General features: G+C 42.6%; 1 protein-coding gene across 1 annotated transcript in view; it reads left to right on the forward strand.

Moving 5' to 3' along the window:
• Positions 1-21,288, forward strand: part of nmbr (neuromedin B receptor) — a gene marked incomplete at both ends in the record, with an annotated part of 129,664 nt that extends 108,376 nt beyond the window's left edge. The window contains 2 exons of the mRNA XM_080452829.1: positions 16,053-16,291; positions 21,099-21,288. Coding sequence (XP_080308955.1) covers positions 16,053-16,291; positions 21,099-21,288 — 429 coding nt within the window. The remainder of the gene's footprint in view (positions 1-16,052; positions 16,292-21,098) is intronic.
• Positions 21,289-22,675: the final 1,387 nt, after the last annotated feature.

The following is a 22,675-nucleotide window of genomic DNA, read 5'->3' on the forward strand; positions in this document are numbered from 1 at the left end:
CATTTAAAAAAAATCCAGGTGCAGGGCAGAGGAGAACATTGAAAAAAATTGCAGACTCTATTCTTTCCCTTAATGTGGTTTACACACCTTTTAAATATGATGTTATCCAATACTAAGTAGCCTATCAAAAGGAATTGAATTCAGTCTGACCAAGCAGGGATAAAGAAAAACACATCCCCACGGGGTATAAAAAGCAGATGTATGCCCTCCCTCCGATCCCCCCCCCCCCCCCCCCAGCAAATTGAACCCTTAGACAGGGGATTGACTCTGCCAAGTGGAACGATGTCCCACCCACGTCGTTGTGCAAAGTGGAGCATTGCTGCTCCACTCACTTATCCTTGTGGAGGACAATTTGCTTTACTTTCTTGATGAAAAACAAGAGTGCCTGTGGCACCTGTGGCACAATCTTCTGTAATCTTTTTTTCCCCCACAACAAAGCCCTGTCACTGAGCGCACTGTCAGCACAGCAGGGCACATCCTAGGGCCAAAGAGGAACAGTAGCAGTCCTGGCACAGTGCATTGTAGATTATTGATCACTGGTGGTTTGTGATGCACACGTACGTATTCGATGGAGGTGGCAGATCTACAGGCAGATGGAGTGCAGTGGAGGAGCAGGATCATGTGTACCATCCAAACAGACTGATCATTTGTCATGTCTCCCAGCCAGGCCTACCTGCTTCTGTCCAACCAAAGAAGCACGAGTGGAACTTATGGGGTCAAAGTGGATGAGGTTTGAAAGGAGATGAGTTTCAGCAGTGTTTCCGTAACAATGGGACTCGGGACCAATTTTCCCGACCTATTGTCGATGCAACAGCGGTGTGCGCTATTTTCACGAATTAAATAGGGCTTACGTACGTAATCGATTAATTCATGATGTATCTTTGTATGTTTGGGTCCCGTGGAGACACCAAATGTATATTTTGGGGTTCGGGCTGAAAAGGTTTGGGAACCACTGAGTTAAAGGACCATAACAATGGTCTGGTTAGCTCATTGACTATGACTCACAGCACATTTATAGTGACATAACTGCCAACAGTTTTCCAAAGCATAACAAGGTTTGATAGATTTTTGAGGGAGCCATTAGATTCTGTTAATTTCACTGTACGGGCATATCATGAAATTGTAGGAGTGCAGGTGCAGGCAGAGACATTACGGAGATGTATTTCTCGTTGAAGAGCCAAGTAGCACTCTGTTTATTTCAGACATAATACAACAACAACAAATACCTGTCGCAGAGGTGTGTGTGTGTGTGTGTGTGTGTGTGTGAGTGAGTGAGTGAGTGAGTGCGTGCGTGCGTGACGGCCGGGTGGTAATACACGGTCGTCAGTCGCAGCAGAGTGAATGAAAGGGGGGGAGAGGGGGGAGAAGAGAGACAGGGGAGGGCGTATGATCCCATCCCGTCTCCCCATTGGCTTAAAGGACAGGCAAAACGGGGAGGTGTCCCCATTGGCTTAAAGGAGTGAAGGACAGCCAGGACAGCCAATGATTGTAAACATGTTGCGAATCTGTCGAGGATGACTAGTAGTTCAGTCTCTTCATAGACCCGGCGCTCTTCGAGCACCTGGTAAAAAAGTCCAAAGTCCAATATCTATTGATGTACATAGTACTGGCATGCTGGCAGCAGAATCCTCACCTCCTCTGGTCTGGTCTGCTTGTTCTAGAAAACAGAGTAGAATGAGTCATTAATCAACGATGAACGATTTCTTGATGTTGTTTTGATACGACTCATCAAGCTAAATCCTCTTTCACAGTCTGCTGGATGCTTGAAATGTCCCACAAATGTCCACAAGCTTTGAGATGTCCCTCAGCTCCTCACATCTAAGTGTTGCAGCCACCATTTTTGAGAATGTGCTGATTGTCCCTTGTTTCAGTTTGTGTCTCACAAATGTCCTTTAAATCAGCATATTCACTGTTAATGGCATGCATAGGCTGTGGGCGGAGAATGGCCTGGTACTTCTTTGCCAGCACAGCAACATCTGTTGATCCGTAGTCAAAACTGATGTCTGAACTCTATGCTGCAATGTCAGACGCATACCACTCTTTTAAACCATCCACTGGAAAACGAGCGTCCATCCAGCCTGTGATCACACAGGCTGTGAATAAACAGAGTAATTTCCCTGGTAATATCCCCATCAGACTCCCCCGCATCGTTCAGGTACTGCAAACGCAGCTTCTCGATCTTTGCTCTTGCAAGGCAATGCCCTTCCATCACCCTCAGGTTGCATCTTTTAAGAGAAAGGCAGAGTTGTGCCAGCTCGCTCAACACATCTCCAAGAGCAGTGAGTGTAACCTTGTACTTTGGATTACTCAGCTTTTTGTAGCAGTATTTTGCCACTGGGACTCCATTATCACTGTATGTTGTTGTTCTGCTGTATTCCTCAAGCACAGTGTAGTTCCTCAGAACTGTGTTGTACACACTTCTATGAAGAGTTTCCACTTCTCGCATCAAAGGCACATCTTTCCAAGCATCATCAATGCCCAAGTCCTCCCTGTGGGCCACACAGTGTTGTTCTATGAGATGTGGTATTTGGCGTCTTAATTAACTTACAGAAACTAACTGAATGATGCCACCAAACTCAGTTTTGTAGTTGAGGTTGATTGCCTCCCAGTATTTGATTTACAGCACTAGCATTTTGTGCACTGTTATGTCTGTGCTCTCATCTACTATCAAGGTATGCCACATGGCATTTAGAATATTGCACATATCTCATTCTGTACAATGTCGTTGATTGAGTTCACAAACTCGGAAGTATAGTTTTTGCTCCGCCAGTGTTCTGGTATACTCACATATTTTGCATATGATCATGGATTTTTTTCGATGCAGAGTAGTGCATTGTCAATGAGCACTTGAACTTGCTGGCTGTCGGATATTTTTCTTTTGCGACTGTTCATTCCTTTTGCGTCGTTCCTCTGCATTCTGCAACCGCAACGCACCGATTCCAACGCCCTGCTTGCGCCATCGTAAAATTCCAGCAGCGTTCTGATGGGTTTTGTCCATTTTCAATTCGTTCCACATTTCCCCTCAGAAAAGTCACCTGGAACTTTGGCATCACAACATTTGCAGATACTGTAACTCCTTTCTCATCAGAAAAAGAAAGAAAGAACTCCGCCAGCCATTCAGTCCTAAAAAAGAGCAGTTTCTTCCTTGCTTTGGCTGGGTCAGTGGTGTCCATAACTTTCGTCTTTTTAGGAGGCTGACTCGTCATGATTTATTATTAAGAGAACGCTGCAGAATGTGAGTACATGCTTGTTGTGTAGCTTAGCTAACAGTGGCTACTGTTTGTTTGTGGTGACGTAGGTCACGTAGTAGAACTGAGTGACAGACTGAGACACACACACAGAAGACCTTTCTGTCGCCTGTGTAATCTGTATGCAACTAAAGTGGGTGTAAATGCCGGGCTGGGTATTACTGTAGATGAGACTTGGAGTCGGGGACACTTTCTTTTAGCAAACGTCTTTTTTTTTTCACTTACTCTTCTGTGCACGACATAATTTCAGATGTGAACGTTCGGCCGTGTACGTGTGGGCACACGGGCACACGCTACAGGGAACATTGTGCTCGTGTTATTCAATTTGTGATCCTAAAACCCCCTTGGTCCGTCCTTTGAGCCTGTCTATTAAAACAAAAAAAAAGGAAAAAGGGATACCAACCATGCTCATAACAAAAAAGCCCATCAGGAAAAAGAACATAACAAAACTGCCTGATGATAGAAAAAATCACACACAATATGGAATTGAACAGAACGGGTTACGAGAAGAACAACCTTATCTTCCCGACGAGAAGAGACCACATCTTTCTACGGGGTCATGCCTATGTTCCCTCAGCCCTGCAGTATGTTCCCTCAGTTTAGGATTAGGCTTGGGGTTAGTTTTGACTGCCTAGAGGCAGACATGCTTTCGTGCACACATTTGAAAACTATCGTCGGCCGTGGTAGAACATTATCAATTGATTTAATAAAAAGACATGAAAAAAATGATAAATCTGTATGTATTTCTACTGTTTAGGCTGAAGTGCTTTGCAGCAGAGCAAAGCAACCCGACCTTTTGTTTGAATCGCAATTTGTTTCGCAATTTAAAATCCAGGACTGGGGTGTACCATGTTATGTTGAATTCCTTTTTTTGTTAACTGAAAGTCTTATTATGTTGGAGTGGTTGCTGATTGGTAGGTTCCAAAGATCAAATTGAATATTGAGTTGGTGTTTGTGTTTTTGTTTGCAGTTCATTTGAAGTTTGTGGCTCGCCTTTATAGGAAGAGTAAAGTCTTGGAACATTACATTGGGTGTATTGTTATTCATCATAGATCGTTCAACAAACTATCAGAAAGAAAAGTATTCAGAAACACTCACTCCGTAGAGATAATAAACAAATACGCTCTCAGACGCTCAACAGCACAAATGTGTGAGAGAGAGAGAGAGAGAGAGAGAGAGAGAGAGAGAGAGAGAGAGAGAGAGAGAGAGAGAGAGAGAGAGAGAGAGAGAGAGAGAGAGAGAGAGTGTGAGTGAGTGAGTGAGTGAGTGAGTGAGTGAGTGAGTGAGAGAGTGAGAGAGTGAGAGAGTGAGAGAGTGAGAGAGTGAGAGAGTGAGAGAGTGAGAGAGTGAGAGAGTGAGTGAGTGTGTGAGTGTGTGTGAGTGTGAGTGTGAGTGTGAGAGAGAGAGAGAGAGGCCATGTACTGCCCAGACCAAAAATGCTCCTTGTGAGCTGTGAAATTTGGAGTTAGAATTCGACTCCCGGTCTTGTCTTACATCTCTCTTTCTCTCTCTGCTCTTGTTTTCCTCTCTCTCTCTCTATGCTCTCGTAAGAAATAAAGCATAAGAATGCTGATTATAATTATTAATTCATTAATAATTATTTAAAACAATGGTTCTCAAAGGGGGGTCTGGGGACCCGTAAATGGAACCATTTGGTTCCATTTGTACACTCAGAGTAATGAGGGTCCTTGAAATAAAAAAAGTTTGTGAAGCACTGTTTTAAAGGTACTTGAAATTAGTCAAGTGAAAAACGTTCCTGTTTAATTTGTATGTAGGAACGTTTTTGGTATTTTTTATTCAGTCTGGCACATACACACAGGGGAGCGTCTCTGTGCTGCTACTGTCAAGGCTCATGAATTCCATCATAAGCCAAGCGTGGCTCTACAGTACATGTTCAAGGCTGGACCGTGAATTTGATCTTTTCATAACAGACACAGCCACTGGTAGAGCCTATTAGTTTTACATAAACATGAGTGAAGTGGCAAAACACTATGATTTTATTAATAACATATCATTGAAGTATTTTTTTTCTTTCCAAGTAAGCCAGTGATTCTCAATGTGGGTTGGTGTCCTTGTGGGGGTTCTAGGAGGTCCCCAGCAAAATGCGGAATTGGTGACAGTAACTACTTTAACTTTTACTTTTATAGTCACGCTTGAAAATGTCTAAAGGACAACTTCACCCATTTTCAATGTATCTTCATATAATTGGTCCTCACTAATGCATATTAACCCATTAAGACCTGGAACGCATCTGTGTCACTTTTTCATTTGAGCTAAAAAGCATTATTTTACACTTTGGCTTTAAAAAAAATAGCAGATATACAAGCTCATAGCGCGGCACAGAGTGCCGCGCTACGAGCTTGTAGATCTGCTATTTTTGAAAAATCTTGAAAATGTGTGCAAATCTTTGAATATATATTGTTTAAAGCGAAATGTTTTAACTCTTATTCTTTACTTCTGGGGGTCCCTGGAACAAAACATGTTGAGATGGGGGTCGGCGGCCAAATACATTTTGGGGGTCCTTGACAGTGTGAGCACCACACCTCTTCTACCACAATCCGGGGTAGAAGAGGAAAGTTACATAGTGCAGCTTTAAGTTATACTTCATCGTATACGACTACAGTGTCAGGCTTCAGTGGTCCTATATTAATGTACATTAGACTTATTCAGTTTTCAGAGCATAGATAAAAAAAGGGTTGATTAATGTTCTGTAATGCTGCTGCAGGTAACGAGGAAGACAGGCCTTTCCCCAAAGCAAGCATCTAATGGAAGTTGGCAGCCCACCGTCACCCAGCCATCCCCTCCCTCCTCCCCTCTAAGCCATTCAATCCGGGGACGCATCTCTGTCATTTTTAGATGTCTTTGGCTATTCAAAAATAGCAGATATACAAGCTCATATGAGCTATGAGCTAGTAGATCTGCAATTTTTGAAAAATCGTGAATATATGTGCAAATCTTCGAATATATATATATATATATATATATATATATATATATATATATATATATATATATATATATATATATATATATATATATTTTAGAGCCAACATTTGTAACTCAAATCTTTGATTTTGGAAGGTCCCTGGCTGGAACAAAATATTTTACAAATGTTCGCTTTAAAAAATATATATTTAAAGATTTGCATACCTTTTCACGATTTTTTTCCCCAAAAAGCTGAGCTTGTATATTTGCTATTTTTGAATAGCCAAAGAAATCTAAAAATGACAGAGATGCGTCCCCGGATTGAATGGGCTAAATGAGACATGCAGTGGGCTGTCACGTGGTTGGAGGATTTGCTACAGGCATACAAGGAAGATTTATGATGGACTAGCTGGCCACCAAACACATACAAATGGGGCAGATATATGCTTTACACGCACGCACGCACACACTCACGCACGCACACATGTTTTATGCGGGTATCGAGTTGTGAACAGGACAAACTGCAGATGCCTATTAGGCTCTTGGGGGATCTGCCAAAACCTGTCTGACTACTGTAAGTCAACCCGCACACGTACAAAGCAGCACTATGCAAATCACAACCGCAAAAAGTTGAGCATCATCACTTACTGTAACTTTAATTGAGAGTGATTTTTCTGTATTAACGAGATAAGGCAAGCGTTGTTAAGCTGGTACCCAGACAGTGTTGATTTTGTCGACTAAAACTATGACGAAAAATGTTTGTCGACTACCTTTTTTCATAAATATATTGACAATTTCGTCAACAAATAAAAACTAGACAAAAATGTTAGTGAGGGACTAGTGGAGAAGAGATCCAGTAGAACTAAAAGACAAGTCATTTTATGTTTGGTTGTGCTCGGGTGTTGCGCTTTGAAAATAGCAGATCTACAAGCTCACAACGCGTCGTGAGCTTGTAGATCGGCTATTTTCAGCATGCAACCAAGTGTAAAATCAGACATTACGACGCCATCAAGGCACCGCCAAAATACATTTTAGTCGACTAAATCAACTGTAGATTTAGTCGACTATAATCTTATGATATTTAGTCGACTGAAACTAGACAACTAAAACATTTCAGATGACTAAAATATGACTGAAACTAAATGGAATTTTATTCAAAAGACTATGACTAAAACTAAATCAAAATTTGCTGTCAAAATCAACACTGTACCCAGATACATGCTGGTGAACTCTTATTAATGTACACTTCAATGTGTGTATACTGTACCATTTATGTGTAACACAGACTTCGTAAGATCTGCATGCACTTGGGTGTGAGTTCTTATTAACGGTCCAGGGCTAGAGAATAATCAGCCTGTGGGGGCTAAACTCACTAGGGAGCAGTGGTGGACAATAATCAAGTACAGTTTTTTTTAGCATTCGCATTTTTGGATACCAATTAATTTCAAAGACATACAGTCGCCGAACAGTCGCCGAAAGTATCCAGTCTGGTAGATCTATTCGATTATTTTTTTTTGAAATTTGAGGGGAAAAAGGGTAGATCCCTGGGGGTTGACACCGTTCAACTAAAGTATACAGGTTTAAGTGGTTTAGAGCAACCCCCCATGCCAGCCGGAGTGCCGGAGTGGACAGCACAGTCCAGTCACGTTTCAGTGAACACCAGAACACAGCAGCAGTGCCTAATGTCCTGTTGCTGTTTAAACTGCAGCTCGGCCCACTGGCTTATTTTCCAGAGACTGAACATCCTCTAGTCTAGCAGAATGCCTAACGGAGGACGAGAGGTGTTGTTGTTACTCCTTCGGGTTCTGCAGAGCAGCGGTTCTCAAACCTTTTTTTTAAGTTAGATTTTTTTTGTAGTTGAGAATAGTAAGCTCACTTCGCATTTTCAAAGCGTTGTGAGCTTGTAGATTGGCCGGCGTATCATAGCATTGCTTCTCTCAAAGTGGGCTAAATGTGTTAATATAGGATCATTGCCCGTCGAAAATGGCTTGTTTTCACCACGGTATAAAGATATGGAGATATGGACCTTTTTCTCAAGATCGGACGGAAGGTACGTTTTTTGGGCCCTTGTCACATCTGTCCAGTTTGGCACTAAATGTGTTAAATTTAGATTTTTAAAAACAAAACTCAAATCACAAATCTCTTGTGGGGGTCCGTGGCACAAAACATTTTCAGATGGGGGTCTGCAGCCATACATATCAAGTTTGAGAACCACTCGTAAATATTGTTAAAGTGGTTAAAATGATTTAGATGCTGTATTAACTCATTTAGATGGGGACCCCCTGGTACCCCCTCAAAGACCCCTAGAACCACTGCAGCAGTAGCCACACAAAGTCAGTGTGCTGCTATTGTAATGAGGCTGTCTGTTTGTCCGTGCACATGGTGTCGCAAATCTGTCCGCCACAGCGTTGGAGGCCAGCACTGGTGTTCCACGAGACAAGACAACCACATCCATTCAGAAGATGCATGCCTCTTTGAGAAGCCATGCCTGGCATGGCCCTTTTAGCTAATTGTTGTGCAAAGTGAATCAGTTCTTCCTTGACCCATGACGAACCTTTCTGCAAAGTAACCTTTTGGAGCTCTCCTGATAAGAGACCAAATGGGGCAATAATAACATAACCTTTTTTGGTGGAGGCAGAAATGATCAAAACAAACTTCTCACCATGCAACAACAGACATGTTGGTATGAACGGCAAAAAAGGGAAAAGACCAAAGCACTCTTGTGGAAAGTTTTAAAAGTCTTTGAATTAGCCTAGGCAGGCATGCCAAGAATACGGTTACATATGGTATATGGTTACATACTGTATTTGTACTCTCTGTTTCCAAAATCAGGGAGTAAATCTATCTGAACCTACTCACAAAATGTAATAATGATTAAAACAAAATGTTATCAGTGGCGGTCGGATAACACATTTGACACTGTGGCCCGCGTTGGCCAATTAAAAAGAAACCCATGCTTCATAAATCGTTACTTGATGTCCTTGAACCTCCGGCAGCTGTAGCGGCGGCATCGAGCGAGGTGGCGGCCAAATTGATTCTCGAGTCCCTCCTGGTTGGACATAACGAGGTCTGTGAATCCAAAAGGTTAAGGCGCGTTGACATCTGAGCAAAGTCTTTTCCACTCGAGATCCGGTTACATCGAGTAGCACTTTCACAAATGCTGTTGACCTTTGCGTCTCTGTATGTTTGTGGGTAGGGAGTGCGTGTGGGCGTGTGGACGTGTGTGCGTGTGTGCGCGTGTGCGCGTGTGTGTGTGTGTGTGTGTGTGTGTCTGCTTGCGTGTTTGTGTGTTCTTTTAGTGGCCCTAGGCAAGAGGCAGTCGCCTCCCTCCATGCGTAGGCAGGCACACATCACTGAGGCGTGTTTGAATGCCATCCGTCCGTTAACACTGCATAACTCAGTGGTTCTCAAAGTGGGGTCCCACCTAGGGGGTCCTTAAGGGAGTTCCAGGGGGTCCCCAGCTAAATTAGTTAATATAGCATCAAAATCAGTTTCAATCTCTCTCTCTCTCTCTCTCTCTCTCTCTCTCTCTCTCTCTCTCTCTCTCTCTCTCTCTCTCTCTCTCTCTCTCTCTGTGGTGAGAGCGTATTTGTTTATTATCTCTACGGAGTGAGTGTTTCTGAATACTTTTCTTTCTGATTGTTTGTTTAGTAGTAGTAGGTGTCATAGTGGACTTCGTTTAATTGTCTCCGCCAGGCCGAAAGGCATGGCGAGAGAGTATGTTTTCGCCCCTGTCCGTCCGTCCGTCCGTGTGTCCGTGTGTCCGTCCGTGTGTCCTGTCTGTGTGTTACCACCAAATCTCCGGCACCGTTGGCCCGGTCGCTGCAAAACTGTGCACACACACTCCCTGGATGCCAATTCAGAACCTCTGCCTCAATTTTTTCACATGGGCCTGTTATAGCGCCACCAGGAGGCCGATTTGTGCAAAACCCATTTTTTCCCATTACTCCTACAGTTTTTAACCAAACCTCATGCAAATCGGTACACAGTATCTCTATAGTCATGTGATCAACCCTGATCTGTCCGATTTCCCATATTCCATCCTCATTGGCTAAGGTTACCATCCAAAGTTTGCAGGATTGGTCCGTTTTGAACAAACTGCCTCAAACATCTGCACTGCATTTTTCACATCTGCTTTTTACAGCGCCACCAGGAGGCCGACTTATGTCAAATACATTTTTGGATATGAATCCTTCAGATTTTATCCAAACATCACACAAATCGGTACACAGTATCTCTATAGTCATGTGATCAAGACGCATCTGTCCGATATTTCATATTCCATCCTGATTGGCTAAGGTTGACTTCCAAAGTTTGCAGGATTGGTCCGTTTTGAACAAAATGTCTGAAATCATGAACGCTGCGTGCGATTTCCGTGAAAATTTGCACGCACATTCCCACTAGGCCGAGGAAGAAATGCCACCCTTTTCACATTGGCCTATTATAGCGCCACCAGGAGGCCACAATAACTTACCTGACCTGGCGGAGACCTGTGCTCCGAGGAGCACTTTTTCTAGTTTAGTTTTCGTTTTGCGGCCAGCCGGCAGCCGCCGTGCTGGGCGCATTGTTTGTTAAACACTGTTTGTGCCTGTCCTCCACTGTCCTCCTGCTCCTTATGTTCCTCTCCTGTCCCCGGTGCCTGCTCTTCCATCACACCATCTTGACCATGATCTTGACCATGAACCTGGCCCTACTGTGCATCTCCCTCCGCCTCTGATGAGGAGAGGAACTCCTCATCAGACTCTCTCTCGGGACAGGCACGGGCTAGATGACCCGCCTCCCCGCACCCAAAGCACCTCAAAGCACCAGAGCTCGAGCTGTTCATTCGAGCGGCAGATTTAACACTGTTATATCCGACCACTTGGCCAACAGCTAACCCACATTGTTCTACTGAACACGGGATAGCAGTGGCGATCAACACCTGTTGCAATAAATGATAAATATATGCAAGTCATTGAGGAGTTCATAGTACTAATGTACGATAGAACTTCATAGAAGTAGTTCCTACAAGGAAGTGAATGCAAGTGAGGTGCATTCCAAGCAGGACATATATGGGGCCAGTCACTCTTGTGCAGTCCTGTTTGCCAAATTATGCCAGAAGCTGACACGATGTGGATGTAAAAAAGCATGTTCTGGACAATGCAAATGCTTTAAGTTTGGACTTATCTGCACACCCCTCTGTGGTGCAGTTGCTAGTACACTGGCCTGTCACCTGCCCAGCCACCATTGTAAATGAGAATGTGTTTATAATGACTTATAACAAAACAAAAAGTAAGCACTAAGCTTTACCAAGCTAATAAATCACTTTCAAATGTTCCATAAATGGATTCTGTGTATGGTAATTAATACAAATACATGTACTACAAGCTCATGTGGATAAACCATAAGCAGATGCACATTTCTGCAATTTATCGGCAGCCATATTGGAAAACATGCCGCCATATTGGAACCTAATGTTATTTTTTATTGTACTTGGTAGAAATACCTGCAGAACATATTCTCATAAATTAAAATAAGCCCCAGCAAAGTGATATAGTCCAAAACATTGGCCCAGTTGCAGCCATTTTGAAAACTGGTGGTGGCCATCTTGAAATTTTAGGATTTTTGCGTGGCCAGAGGTTGATTATCAATTAGGGTCATATGAAGGACATCTGTGCCAAATTTCGCGCTTTGTATCACCAAGTGCACTATCGTGTATTGAAAACGGCATATTCCCGCCTTACTATAGTGGTTCTCAGGCAATGAAAGGCATACAATTGGATATTGTTGCTCAGCAAGAACAGACAGAGTGTGTGCCTAACAGTGGAGGTGCAGAGGAGGTGGAGGAGGAGGAAGAGGAGGAGGAGGGGAAGGAGGAGGAGGAGGAGGAGGGGGGAGGAGGAGATGAAGAGTGGGGGGATGTGTGTGTTGAAGACAGCCAGCCTCACTCTAGCTTGTCTTGCCAGTCTTTGTTTGGTCCTTTCACTGAGGCACAAAAGTCTGGTGAGAACAGGAAAAACATTATGACATTCGGCAAGTTCAAAGGTTCCTGCAAATAACCAAGAACATGAAAGGTGTAAAAGTTGGAGATAATTTTGAGAATGAAGATTTGTTTTTAAAGTCTGTCAGATCTCAAATGAAGGAAAAGGAGAGGGTGGCTATACCTGTAGATGTAGACTGAGAAAAATGGTAACGAAACTAAGGAAAAGTAATGAAAGTACAGATGCATTGTAAGGCTGGTTGTCTTCTGTGGGGTTTATTTTTGGTAGTTTTTTTTCCACATCAAATTTCAGGGTTGCCACACTTAATTTTAATGGGGCCAGAGATGTGAGGAAGAGTGAGTTTTTTTTAAATGGTCAAATTAAAAAAACATTAATGTTACTTTAGTTCAGGAAACGCACAATGACTCTTTGAATGAGATTGACTGGAAGAGGGAGTGGGAGGGGGAGGTTGTCCTAACCCATCTCCACAATAACAGTGGTGGAGTGGCACTTCTCTTTTCCAAAGATTTCTTGCCCAAGTCCTATGAGGTTGAGGAAATAGTAAAGGGCAGACTAATAGTGGTCAGTGCCAAGTATGAACTTTTTACAATGGCATTTATTAATGTGTATGCTCCTAACCTGGGACCTTTTAGAGTTCAGTTTTTAAGTGAACTCAGTATTATTTTGAATCAGTGTGAGCCTGAAGAGTTCTTGTTTTTGGCCGGAGACTTTAACTGTACAGAAAAAGATTTTTTTGACAGGAATCATGTTGAGCCTCATGGTCCTTCAAAACGAGCCATGAAGCGGCTAGTGGAAACTCACACTTTAACTGACGTATGGAGAGAGATGCATGATAATATATGATCCTATATTTATCGCAAATGTTAAGCACAGATCTGCATATTGGCACTTCAATACTGCCCTTTTATTAGATGAGCACTTTAGAGAGAGTTTTACTTTTCTTTGGAATGGTTTTCAATCAAGAAAGAGGGAGTTTGGTTCATTGAAACAATGGTGGGAATGTGGAAAGGTGGAAATTACGATTTTTTTGTCAACAGTACACTTTCAATGTCTCTCGTAACATCACCAGATCCATGAATGATCTGGAGATAGAAATAGTGGGGCTGCAGAATATTGCAGCAGCCACCGGAAATCGAGGCAGTATTGATGACCTCAAATACAAAAAAGCCGCACTGGCTGACCTGCTGGGCTCTAAAGCGCAGGGGGCGCTTGTTCGGTCCCGCTTCCAGAGCGAAGCCCTAATGGACTCACCATCAAAGTTATTTTTCAGCCTGGAGAAAAGGATTTATTCATGCTCTGCGCTCTGCAAAAGGGCAACTGCTCACTGAAGCCGGTGACATCCGGGAGAGAGCTGTGGATTTCTATCACCTATATAGCAGTGAGTACAGTGAGGATGAGGAGGCTTTTGACTTGTTCTGCAATGGACTGCCCAGAGTCTCTGAAGAGACCAACAAAGAGCTGGAGGGTCTTCTGACTACAGAGGAGCTACATGTAGCACTGCAGAGTATGCAGGGGGGTAAGGCCCCTGGCATTGATGGTCTACCACCTGAATTTTATAAAGCTTTTTGGGATTTACTGAAAGTGGATATTCTGGACGTTTTCAACGAATGTTTTAAAGACTCCTTTCTGCCTCAGAGCTGCAGGAGGGCAGTTCTGACTCTGTTGCCAAAAAGGGGTGACCTGCAGGAAATAAAGAACTGGCGGCCGGTCTCTCTGTTGTGCACAGAGTAAAAGCTGCTGTCCAAAGTCCTGGCCAATAGGCTGAAGAAAGTGATGGACCAGGTCATTCACCGGACCCAAACGTACTGCGTGCCCGGCAGGTCCATTGTTGACAATGTGTCACTAATTCGAGACCTTTTGGACATCTCCAGTTCTTTGGGCTATGCTGGTCTGGTTTCGTTGGACCAGGAGAAGGCGTTCGATCGGGCTGAGCACTGTTACCTCTGGAAAATTCTGCAGAGGTACGGCCTCAGTGATGGTTTTATTGGCAGGATTAAGGTGATGTATGAGGACATTGAAAGTGTACTGAAATTGAATGGGGGTTTGGTGCAAACCGTTTAAAGCAACACAGGGAATTAGGCAAGGGTGTGCAATGTCAGGTATGCTCTACTCTTTGTCAATTGAACCTATGTTGCATAATATTCGATCCAAAATTGATGGTTTGAGTATACCTGATATTAGCACACGCTTTATGTTATCGGCATATGCAGATGACATTATTGTCATCATAAAGAACCAATATGAGGTGACAAGGTTGGGGAATATAGTCAATACTTTTGGTAAAATCTCATCCGCAAAGGTAAACTGGGCCAAAAGTGAGGCTTTAGCAGTTGGGAGGTTGTCTGCAGGTTTACCTAAGTTACCAGGAGGGTTAACGTGGAGGAGGGGAGGTTTAAAGTACCTGGGGGTTTATTTAGGGGATAAGCAGACCGAAGAAAATAATTGGGAAGGAGTGGTGGAAAGGTGGAGGGGAAGTTGGCAAAGTGGAGGTGGCTTTTACCACAAATGTCATACAGAGGAAGAGTCCTGATTATTAATGATTTGTTGGCATCAACTCTTTGGCACAGGCTTAAATGCATGGAGCCTCCTGCTGGTCTGTTAATTTTTTTTCTTTCTGGGACAACATGCATTGGGTTCCACAAAGTGTGCTCTATCTGTCCAAGGAAGAAGGAGGTCAGGGGTTAATTCACCTAGAAAGCAGAACAGCAGCTTTCAGGTTACAGTACATACAAGAGTACCTCACGGGAAGCAATGATGTGGTTTGGAAATCAGTAATGACCAACATTTTAAGGAGAATGGCAGGTTTGGGGCTAGATGCATCTTTGTTTTTGGCAGACTGTAAGTTTGAATGTGTGAATTGCAGCTTCGTTGTACTGGCTCCTTGAGGAGCCTTTAACACATGGGGCCCGACTGGATGTGCAGGATGGAAGCAGACCTGGGCTCACCCAGCGCTTGGTGTCGGCTGGGACAGTAAAACTGAAACATGTTGTGGATATAGCAGGTCCAGGATTTTACAACACAGAGGCAGTGGCCTCTCTTCTGTCCAATAAGTGCCCTTTCTGTGATGAGCCGGAAACTATTTTTCATTGTTTCATGGAATATTACAGGTTACAAGAACTGTTTGAAATCGTAAAGACACTTTTTTTTTTTGCAACGAGGAGTGGTGCAAAATGGCTTTCATTCTTGGTGCTGGTTATAAAAAAAGAAAATGCAAATAAATGGCAGGTTTGAATGTTGTTGTGGGACAGGCCAGACTGGCCATTTACAAAAGCAGGAAAAGTCAAGTGTTGAACGGTTCAGGGGAGGGCCTGCTGCCCTTGTTTAAAGCATTGGTAAAGGCCAGAATCAGAGTTGACTTTGGGTTCTATTCACTCATGAATGATACTGAGTTTTTTACTTTTCAGTGGTGCTACAATGAGGCTCTGTGTTCTGTTGTGGATGAACAGTTGATTTTTAATTATGTGTTGCTTTAGGTTGTAACTGATGTGTGCCATGTTTAAACATGTCATGATTTAATAGAAAATAAAGTTTTTTTTTTAATCAAAAAAAAATTATCTCTCTTTCTCTCTCTCTCTCTCTCTCTCTCTCTCTGTCTCTCTCAACCCTATTGTCTCTCCTCCCCGTGTTTCCCATAGAGCAGTGGTTCTCAAACTTCTACATTTCAAAGACCCCCCATAAATGGACCCCACGAGGGTCCATTTGGTTCCATTTGTACACTCTCAGAGTTACAGACCTGGCTGTATCCATTTGGGAACCTCCTCAAGGAACCCTGAGGGTCCCTGAGAACCACTGCCATAGAAGATAATACCCGGCTGTACGATTCTGTAAAATGTTGCTCTTTTTCTGCCTTTTCAAAAGTGAATCTGATTGGGTCTTCCCCCATGTTCTCCTTCACCAGATGGACACCAGGAAGCGCCTGGCCAAGATCGTGCTGGTGTTCGTGGGCCTGTTCGCCCTGTGCTGGTTCCCCAACCACGTGCTCTACATGTACCGCTCCTTCCACTACAACGAGATGGACGTGTCGATGGCTCACATGGTCATCACGCTGGTGGCGCGCGTCCTCAGCTTCTCCTCGTCCTGCGTCAACCCCTTCGCCCTCTACATGCTCAGCGAGAGCTTCCGGAGGCACTTCAACAGGTCAGGTTATTTTTTTTGTGTTGTCAAGTTCCATTTCCTGCTCTTGTGATGGGTTTTTAGAAGTTGTACTGTCATATTTAACTTCCCATGTCCTTTTCATACTATGCCACGCAGTAAAATGCAGCAAAATCATATTTTATATTTTGTCAATTGTGGTGGGCAGTGAAAATAGCCGACCTGAAATTCTTTTTTTCCCCCTGTGCCTTTTTTAATAATGACATGCCCATTATAGGGGCACCAGGTTGAATGCGGTAAATTGAAACTCCCCCTCGAAAACAAGATACTCCATCTCAAGGGGCTTATCCGCTAGTGAAATTTCTCCTTGAACTGCCTTAGTCACAGTGGAGAGAGACAGGAAACAGAGAGAAAATATTGGAGTGCCATGCAGCAAATGGCCCGGCCGGCCGGGAATCGAACTGAGGATGCACTGTCAGGCATTAGAGCCCATTTTGCTTTTTTTTCTCTTTTTTTTATTGTCAGTTGTGTTGCAGTATTATATATATATACTGTATATACATGACCATAAAACACAATAACAATAATTACACATTGTTATTAACCACCTAAACCCCATATTTGTAACCGGAGTCCCTCAGGGCTCAATACTAGTGTATTTTCTGTTTTCTGTAATTGTGGGGAAAGCTTTTTGCTGAAAATATCAGATCGACAAGCTCACAACGCGACGCAACCAGTGCTGGGGTTTAAGTAGTCTCGCGTAGCCAGACAACTATTCCACAATCTCCGAATGCTATATAGAGTCTGGAACTACAACTCCCAAAATCCGATTGAGGAAACTGGCACTTCCGTTCACGAAAATATATTTTAAAATGTCTTTACATTTTCTTTTTTAATTTCCATTTCTGCTAAGCAGCAAGCTAAATATACTTAAATGATTTTGATTTATAGTCGGATAAATTTGCGTGACTGTAAAGACGAAACGGAAGTGGGGAGGAGGCTTCACATCCGGTTTATATTCTAATCATGATCAGAGCTTCCGAGTCCCAGACTGTATGACCGGAAACATTTGAAAATTGTGGGAGGCAACAGTCTGGCCACGCGAGACTAGGGTTTGAGTGAAAATATTATAAAACCAAAATAAACTAGAAAAAGTGCTCCTCGGAGCACAGGTCTCCGCCAGGTCAGGTACGTTATTGTGGCCTCCTGGTGGCGCTATAATAGACCAATGTGAAAAGGGTGCCATTCATTCTTAGGTCGTTCACGGCAATTGGACTCTGCATTCATGATTTGAGGCATTTTGTTCCAAAAATTAGTTTTGCTAAATAACAGGCCAATGTGAACAGGGTGGCATTTCTTCCTTGGCCTAGTGGGAATGTGTTTGTGAAATTTCACGGAAATCGCAAGCTGCGTTCATGATTTGAGGCATTTTGTTCAAAACGGACCAATCCTGCAAATTTTGGAAGCGAACCTTAGCCAATGAGGATGGAATATGGGAAATCGAACAGATCAGTGTTGATCACATGACTATAGAGATACTGTGTACCGATTTGCATGACGTTTGGATAAAATCTGTAGGAGTAATGTAAAAAAATGGGTTTCGCACAAATCGGCCTCCAGGTGGCGCTATAACAGGCCCATGTGAAACATTTGAGGCAGAGGTTCTGAATTGGCATCCAGGGAGTGTGTGTGCACAGTTCGCAGCGACCGGACCAACGGTGACAGAGATTAGCTGCTAACACACGGACAGGACACACGGACACACACGGACGGACGGAGGGTAAAACATACTCTCTCGCCATGCCTTTCGGCCTGGCGGAGACAATTAACCGCAAGCCAAACCAACAAAGCAAGACAAAACAGATAGATGACTCAAAATAGTCAATCAAATTATCACACAATTAAGAAGTAATAATAAAAGTTAAACATTAGATAATTAAGTAACTGTGTAACTAAAAAGCAAAATAATTCAAAGACAGTGGTTGGGACTGGGGTGGGGGTCTGCGTGTTTGGCTTTGGCAACCGTAGGCGAATAAGCTTTTATTTTTAGATCATTATTAGCAGGGGACCATCTTTTTGTAAATGTTTTCTTCACACTTGGCTTTTAACTTACCCAGTATCTGACTTACACGGCAGGGAAAACCCTGCCGTGTTGTTAAAGAATGGTTGATGCTATTTTCCTCCTCATTGAGTCTGCTTTTAATTACTTTCTGCTATCCAATTAAGTTGTTTTTGTTTATTTGATTGGATTTTATCTAATTTGCTTACATTTTGTAATGGATTTTTTATATTGTCTGTCGACATATTTCTGCTCTTTCATTTGTTTGACTGCAGTTTGTGGATTTGTCAAATAAAGCAGTAATAGGAAGACATGCTCAGTGTGTACCAATCAGAGTGCCACTCAATATTAGGAAGCAGTTTCTGATGTGACTTTGTGATAAAGGTAGGCTAATGGAAGTTTCCAGAAGTGTAGTGATGTATAGACCCCTGAGCATTCAAAAATACATTTAGAAAATAACTGGGTGGGAAAGTACTTTAGTTTGCTCCAGCAATTCACTACAGCAGCAAAAAATAAGGTAATCACTGCCAAGCCATTTTCTAAATCTCTTTTCAAGTTCTCGCCATTGTGTTCAACTTGTCCAGAGAACTTTTTCACTCCAGGATAGAAATCTTCTTCCAAAACCAATTTTTGCTCAGTCTATCAAATCGACTGGAGGCAAGTTCTCTTGAAAAGTGAATGAATGAACTAACGTACAAAAAAATACTACTACTACTACTACTACTACTACTACTACTACTACTACTATTAGTACTACTACTACTACTACTACTACTACCACCACTACTACTACCACTACTACTACTACTACTAATAATAATAATAATAATAATAATACAAATAACAATTAAATAAACATCACAATGTGCTTTGTATTTTCATGCTGGATAAGATTGGCAGAATAATCCTGACAACTAAGGAACAGCACAAAGCCTATGGGGAAAAAATAACAGCTCCCAATGGAAATCTGCTAAAAGGGCATTATGTCATGTCATACCAGTCATAATTCATCTGACTGGGGATTACTTCATAATAAGGTCATAATACCTCCAGTGACTGCAAGCCCCATCTGCCATCTTAATGGCAGCTTTTTACAGATGCTTAGAAAAAGATCTTTGCAGGAAATAGGCATTTATAATGTAGAGTGTCATGTTTTGATGTTAAGCCTTTACTTTGAATGGGGGGAAAAATGTCACCCACTTCTACAGTATATATAGTTCAGTTCAGTGATGGAAGAAGTGCTCACATCTTTTACTTACCCCTTGCATTAGAAACCTGCATACACTTTTGGTGTACAAAATAAATAAAGGTTTAAAAAATAAAATCCCAGAAATACCTGGTGCCCACTGTTCCGGTTACCGTCCACTGCAACTATGAATTATCTTGTTAGCGATTATTCTATCTATTCTATAACTTTTTTTGATTGATCGAATAGTCGAGAAGCGCAAATTTTTTCTATATCAGTGAATCGATGCGAAAAGTTTGACTAAATCGATTAGTAACGATGTAATCCCTATTGTGTAGCCTACTTACAAAAAATGTGAAAATATCCAAACTTGTAGATCAGCTATTTTCACTGTTAAAAAAGACAGAAAAAAGTTAACATTACATTTGTTTACCTCCTAAATCAATCATTTTTAATTAAGTCGATTATCGGTTTTTTTTAACCCATTGATACCTGGAACGCTTCTGTGTCACTTTAGATGCCTTTGGCTATTCAAAAATAGCAGATATACAAGCTCGTAGCGAGCTTTTTTCAAAAAACTGTTAGGATTTAGATTTTTGAGTGGTGCCAACCACTCCTACATTTGACCGTGTCTGTGTGTGTGTCCGTCCGTCTGTGTGTCCGTATGAGCACGGCCTCTCTGTATGTTTGAGCACAGCCTCAACAGCTGCGGCTGATTGCAACACAAAGATGCAACCATACAGGTACAGTACAGTACAGACAGTACAGTACAGTACAGACCGTACAGTACAGTACAGTACAGTACGTACAGTACAGGTACAGGTAGAGGTACTGTACAGTACAGTACAGACCGCACAGTACAGTACAGTACAGTACAGACCGTACAGTACAGTACAGTACAGACCGTACAGTACAGTACAGACCGTACAGTACAGTACAGTACAGTACAGTACAGTAGTACAGACCGTACAGTACAGTACAGTACAGTACAGTACAGTACAGTACAGTACAGTACAGTACAGTATGTACAGTACAGTACAGTATGTACAGTACAGTACAGTATGTACAGTACAGTACAGACCGTACAGTACAGTACAGTACAGTACGTACAGTACAGGTACAGTACAGTACAGTACAGTACAGTACAGTACAGTACAGTACACACACACACACACACTTTTGAGTAAAAATACTTAAAATGAGTAAAAATACTTAAAATGAGTAAAAATACTTAAATATTAGTAAAGATACTTTAAAGTTCCTAAACTGAGTAAAAATACTTTAAATGAGTAAAAATACTTAAATTGCGTAAAAATACTTAAAAAATGTTAAAATGAGTAAAAACACGTACAAATCTGTACAAACATTTTAAAGTACTTAAAATGAGTAAAAATACATTGAAGTCATCAAAGTCTGTAAAAAGTAACTAATGAAATGAACTCATGAAAGGCACCACTCTCTTCACACTGGGTGTGATTTTTTTTAAAGAATCGCCTCAGGTCTTAATGGGTTAAATAATTATAATTGATTACATTGAATAGTACAAGTAAAACCGTTTCACCTACAGTATACTAACATCATCGTCTCTGTCCCCCGTGCGTCCTCAGCCAGCTGCGTTGCGGGCGAGACGCCCGCCCCGAGCGCCAGGCCAGCTACCTGCAGTGCACCTCCCACATCCGCCTCACCTCCATCAAGAAGACCACGCCCGCGGCCGCCGTCACGGCGCCCAAAGACCTCACCGCCACCACTGCTGCTGCCAACAGAAACTCCATCACCAAGCAGAAGGTGGCTCTGTGAAAACCAAGGCAGTTGGAATTAGACGTGAATGATTTCTCCATCTCTCTGCCTGTGCGTGCGTGTGTGCGTGTGTGTGAGAGCAGTGGGCTGGTGAAGTTTACTTCAGAATGTACAAAGTTTATCCACCCGACACAATACGAGGAACAAATGAACAATTTGGAGGGACAACATTCCTCTTTCAAGCAGTCACAGCACGTTGTTTTTTCTACAGCTAACAGCCGCCCAGCATTTTCAAAGTTTTTGGGGGGAATTCGCTGGCCAGTGAAAAAGCCAAGAAAAGGACAAAAAAAAAAGCCCTCTTTCTGGGGGTTTAGGCTGCATATTATATCCAGGCTACTGGGCCAGCAGGCCAGTGTTTCAGTGCTGAGTGGACCAAGCCACCTGGAATACAGCATACAGCTGACATAGAGCTCTTATCCACTACAGGAACAACTAAGTGAACCGTGTGCCATGCCGTGTAACATATTTCGCAGGTTCTGGATTTGTTTCGCGTTCACGATGCGTGAGCTTGTAGATCGGCTATTTTCCTTTTTTTTCCCTATAAAGTACCTCCCCTTCTGGGTTGGTTCTGGTCATAATGGAAACCATAATAATGGTTTTGGAAGATTCCGGGTCAAAAAGAGACAATAGTTAGGAAGCTGGTCTCTGTGCGTCATCACTCTTAACCTCATTATTTAACCACTTAAACCTCTCTGTCTTAGAGAGCTGGACTTGAGTTACAACTGTACTTTGACCGCTTTTTCCATCTACACCAAATCTCCTCGCCCCCAAAATAGCCGATCTTCAAGCTGCGCGATCACCACGCATGCATCGCAGCTTGTAGATCGGGGCTAATGTTCCCCCTAGAATATGGACGCTGGGGTTCATGTCCATGGTTTAACTGTTCTGACAAGAGGAAGTAAACCCCCTCTTCTTCTTCTTCATGATATTGTATATATCGTTTTGCTGATTCCCGAAATAGGAATTCTATCTGTGACTGTGCCACTGGAGGTCAGCCCCCCCCCCCCCCCCCCCCACCACTGAAGTGCTTTGCTCAAGGACACTTGGGGACCTTCTGACTGCCAGGGAGAAATGGAATGCTGCTGCTGTTGGACAAAGTATATCCTGTGACAAAGAGAAGGGAAATCCTTTTTGAACCAATCAGTTCCTGTTTGGTTCATACAGTATATACTGTACCATATCCTAGACTCGGTTGCCAATTGCAGGTCTCCTCTTTGTATTTCATTTAATGTTTTAGCTAAACGCACTGCTTCAAGGGTTGCTTTATGACTATTGAAGCTGTTTGAAGGACTTTTTAATTTTTTTACTTTTATTAAGCATTATTACGCCATCTGTTTAGTCGGGAACAAACAAGGCAAAGCAGCGGTTTCCAACCTTTTCTGGATCA

This window comes from Gymnoscopelus braueri, assembly GCF_963280865.1.
Source record: "Gymnoscopelus braueri genome assembly, chromosome: 16".
Lineage (NCBI taxonomy): Eukaryota > Metazoa > Chordata > Actinopteri > Myctophiformes > Myctophidae > Gymnoscopelus > Gymnoscopelus braueri.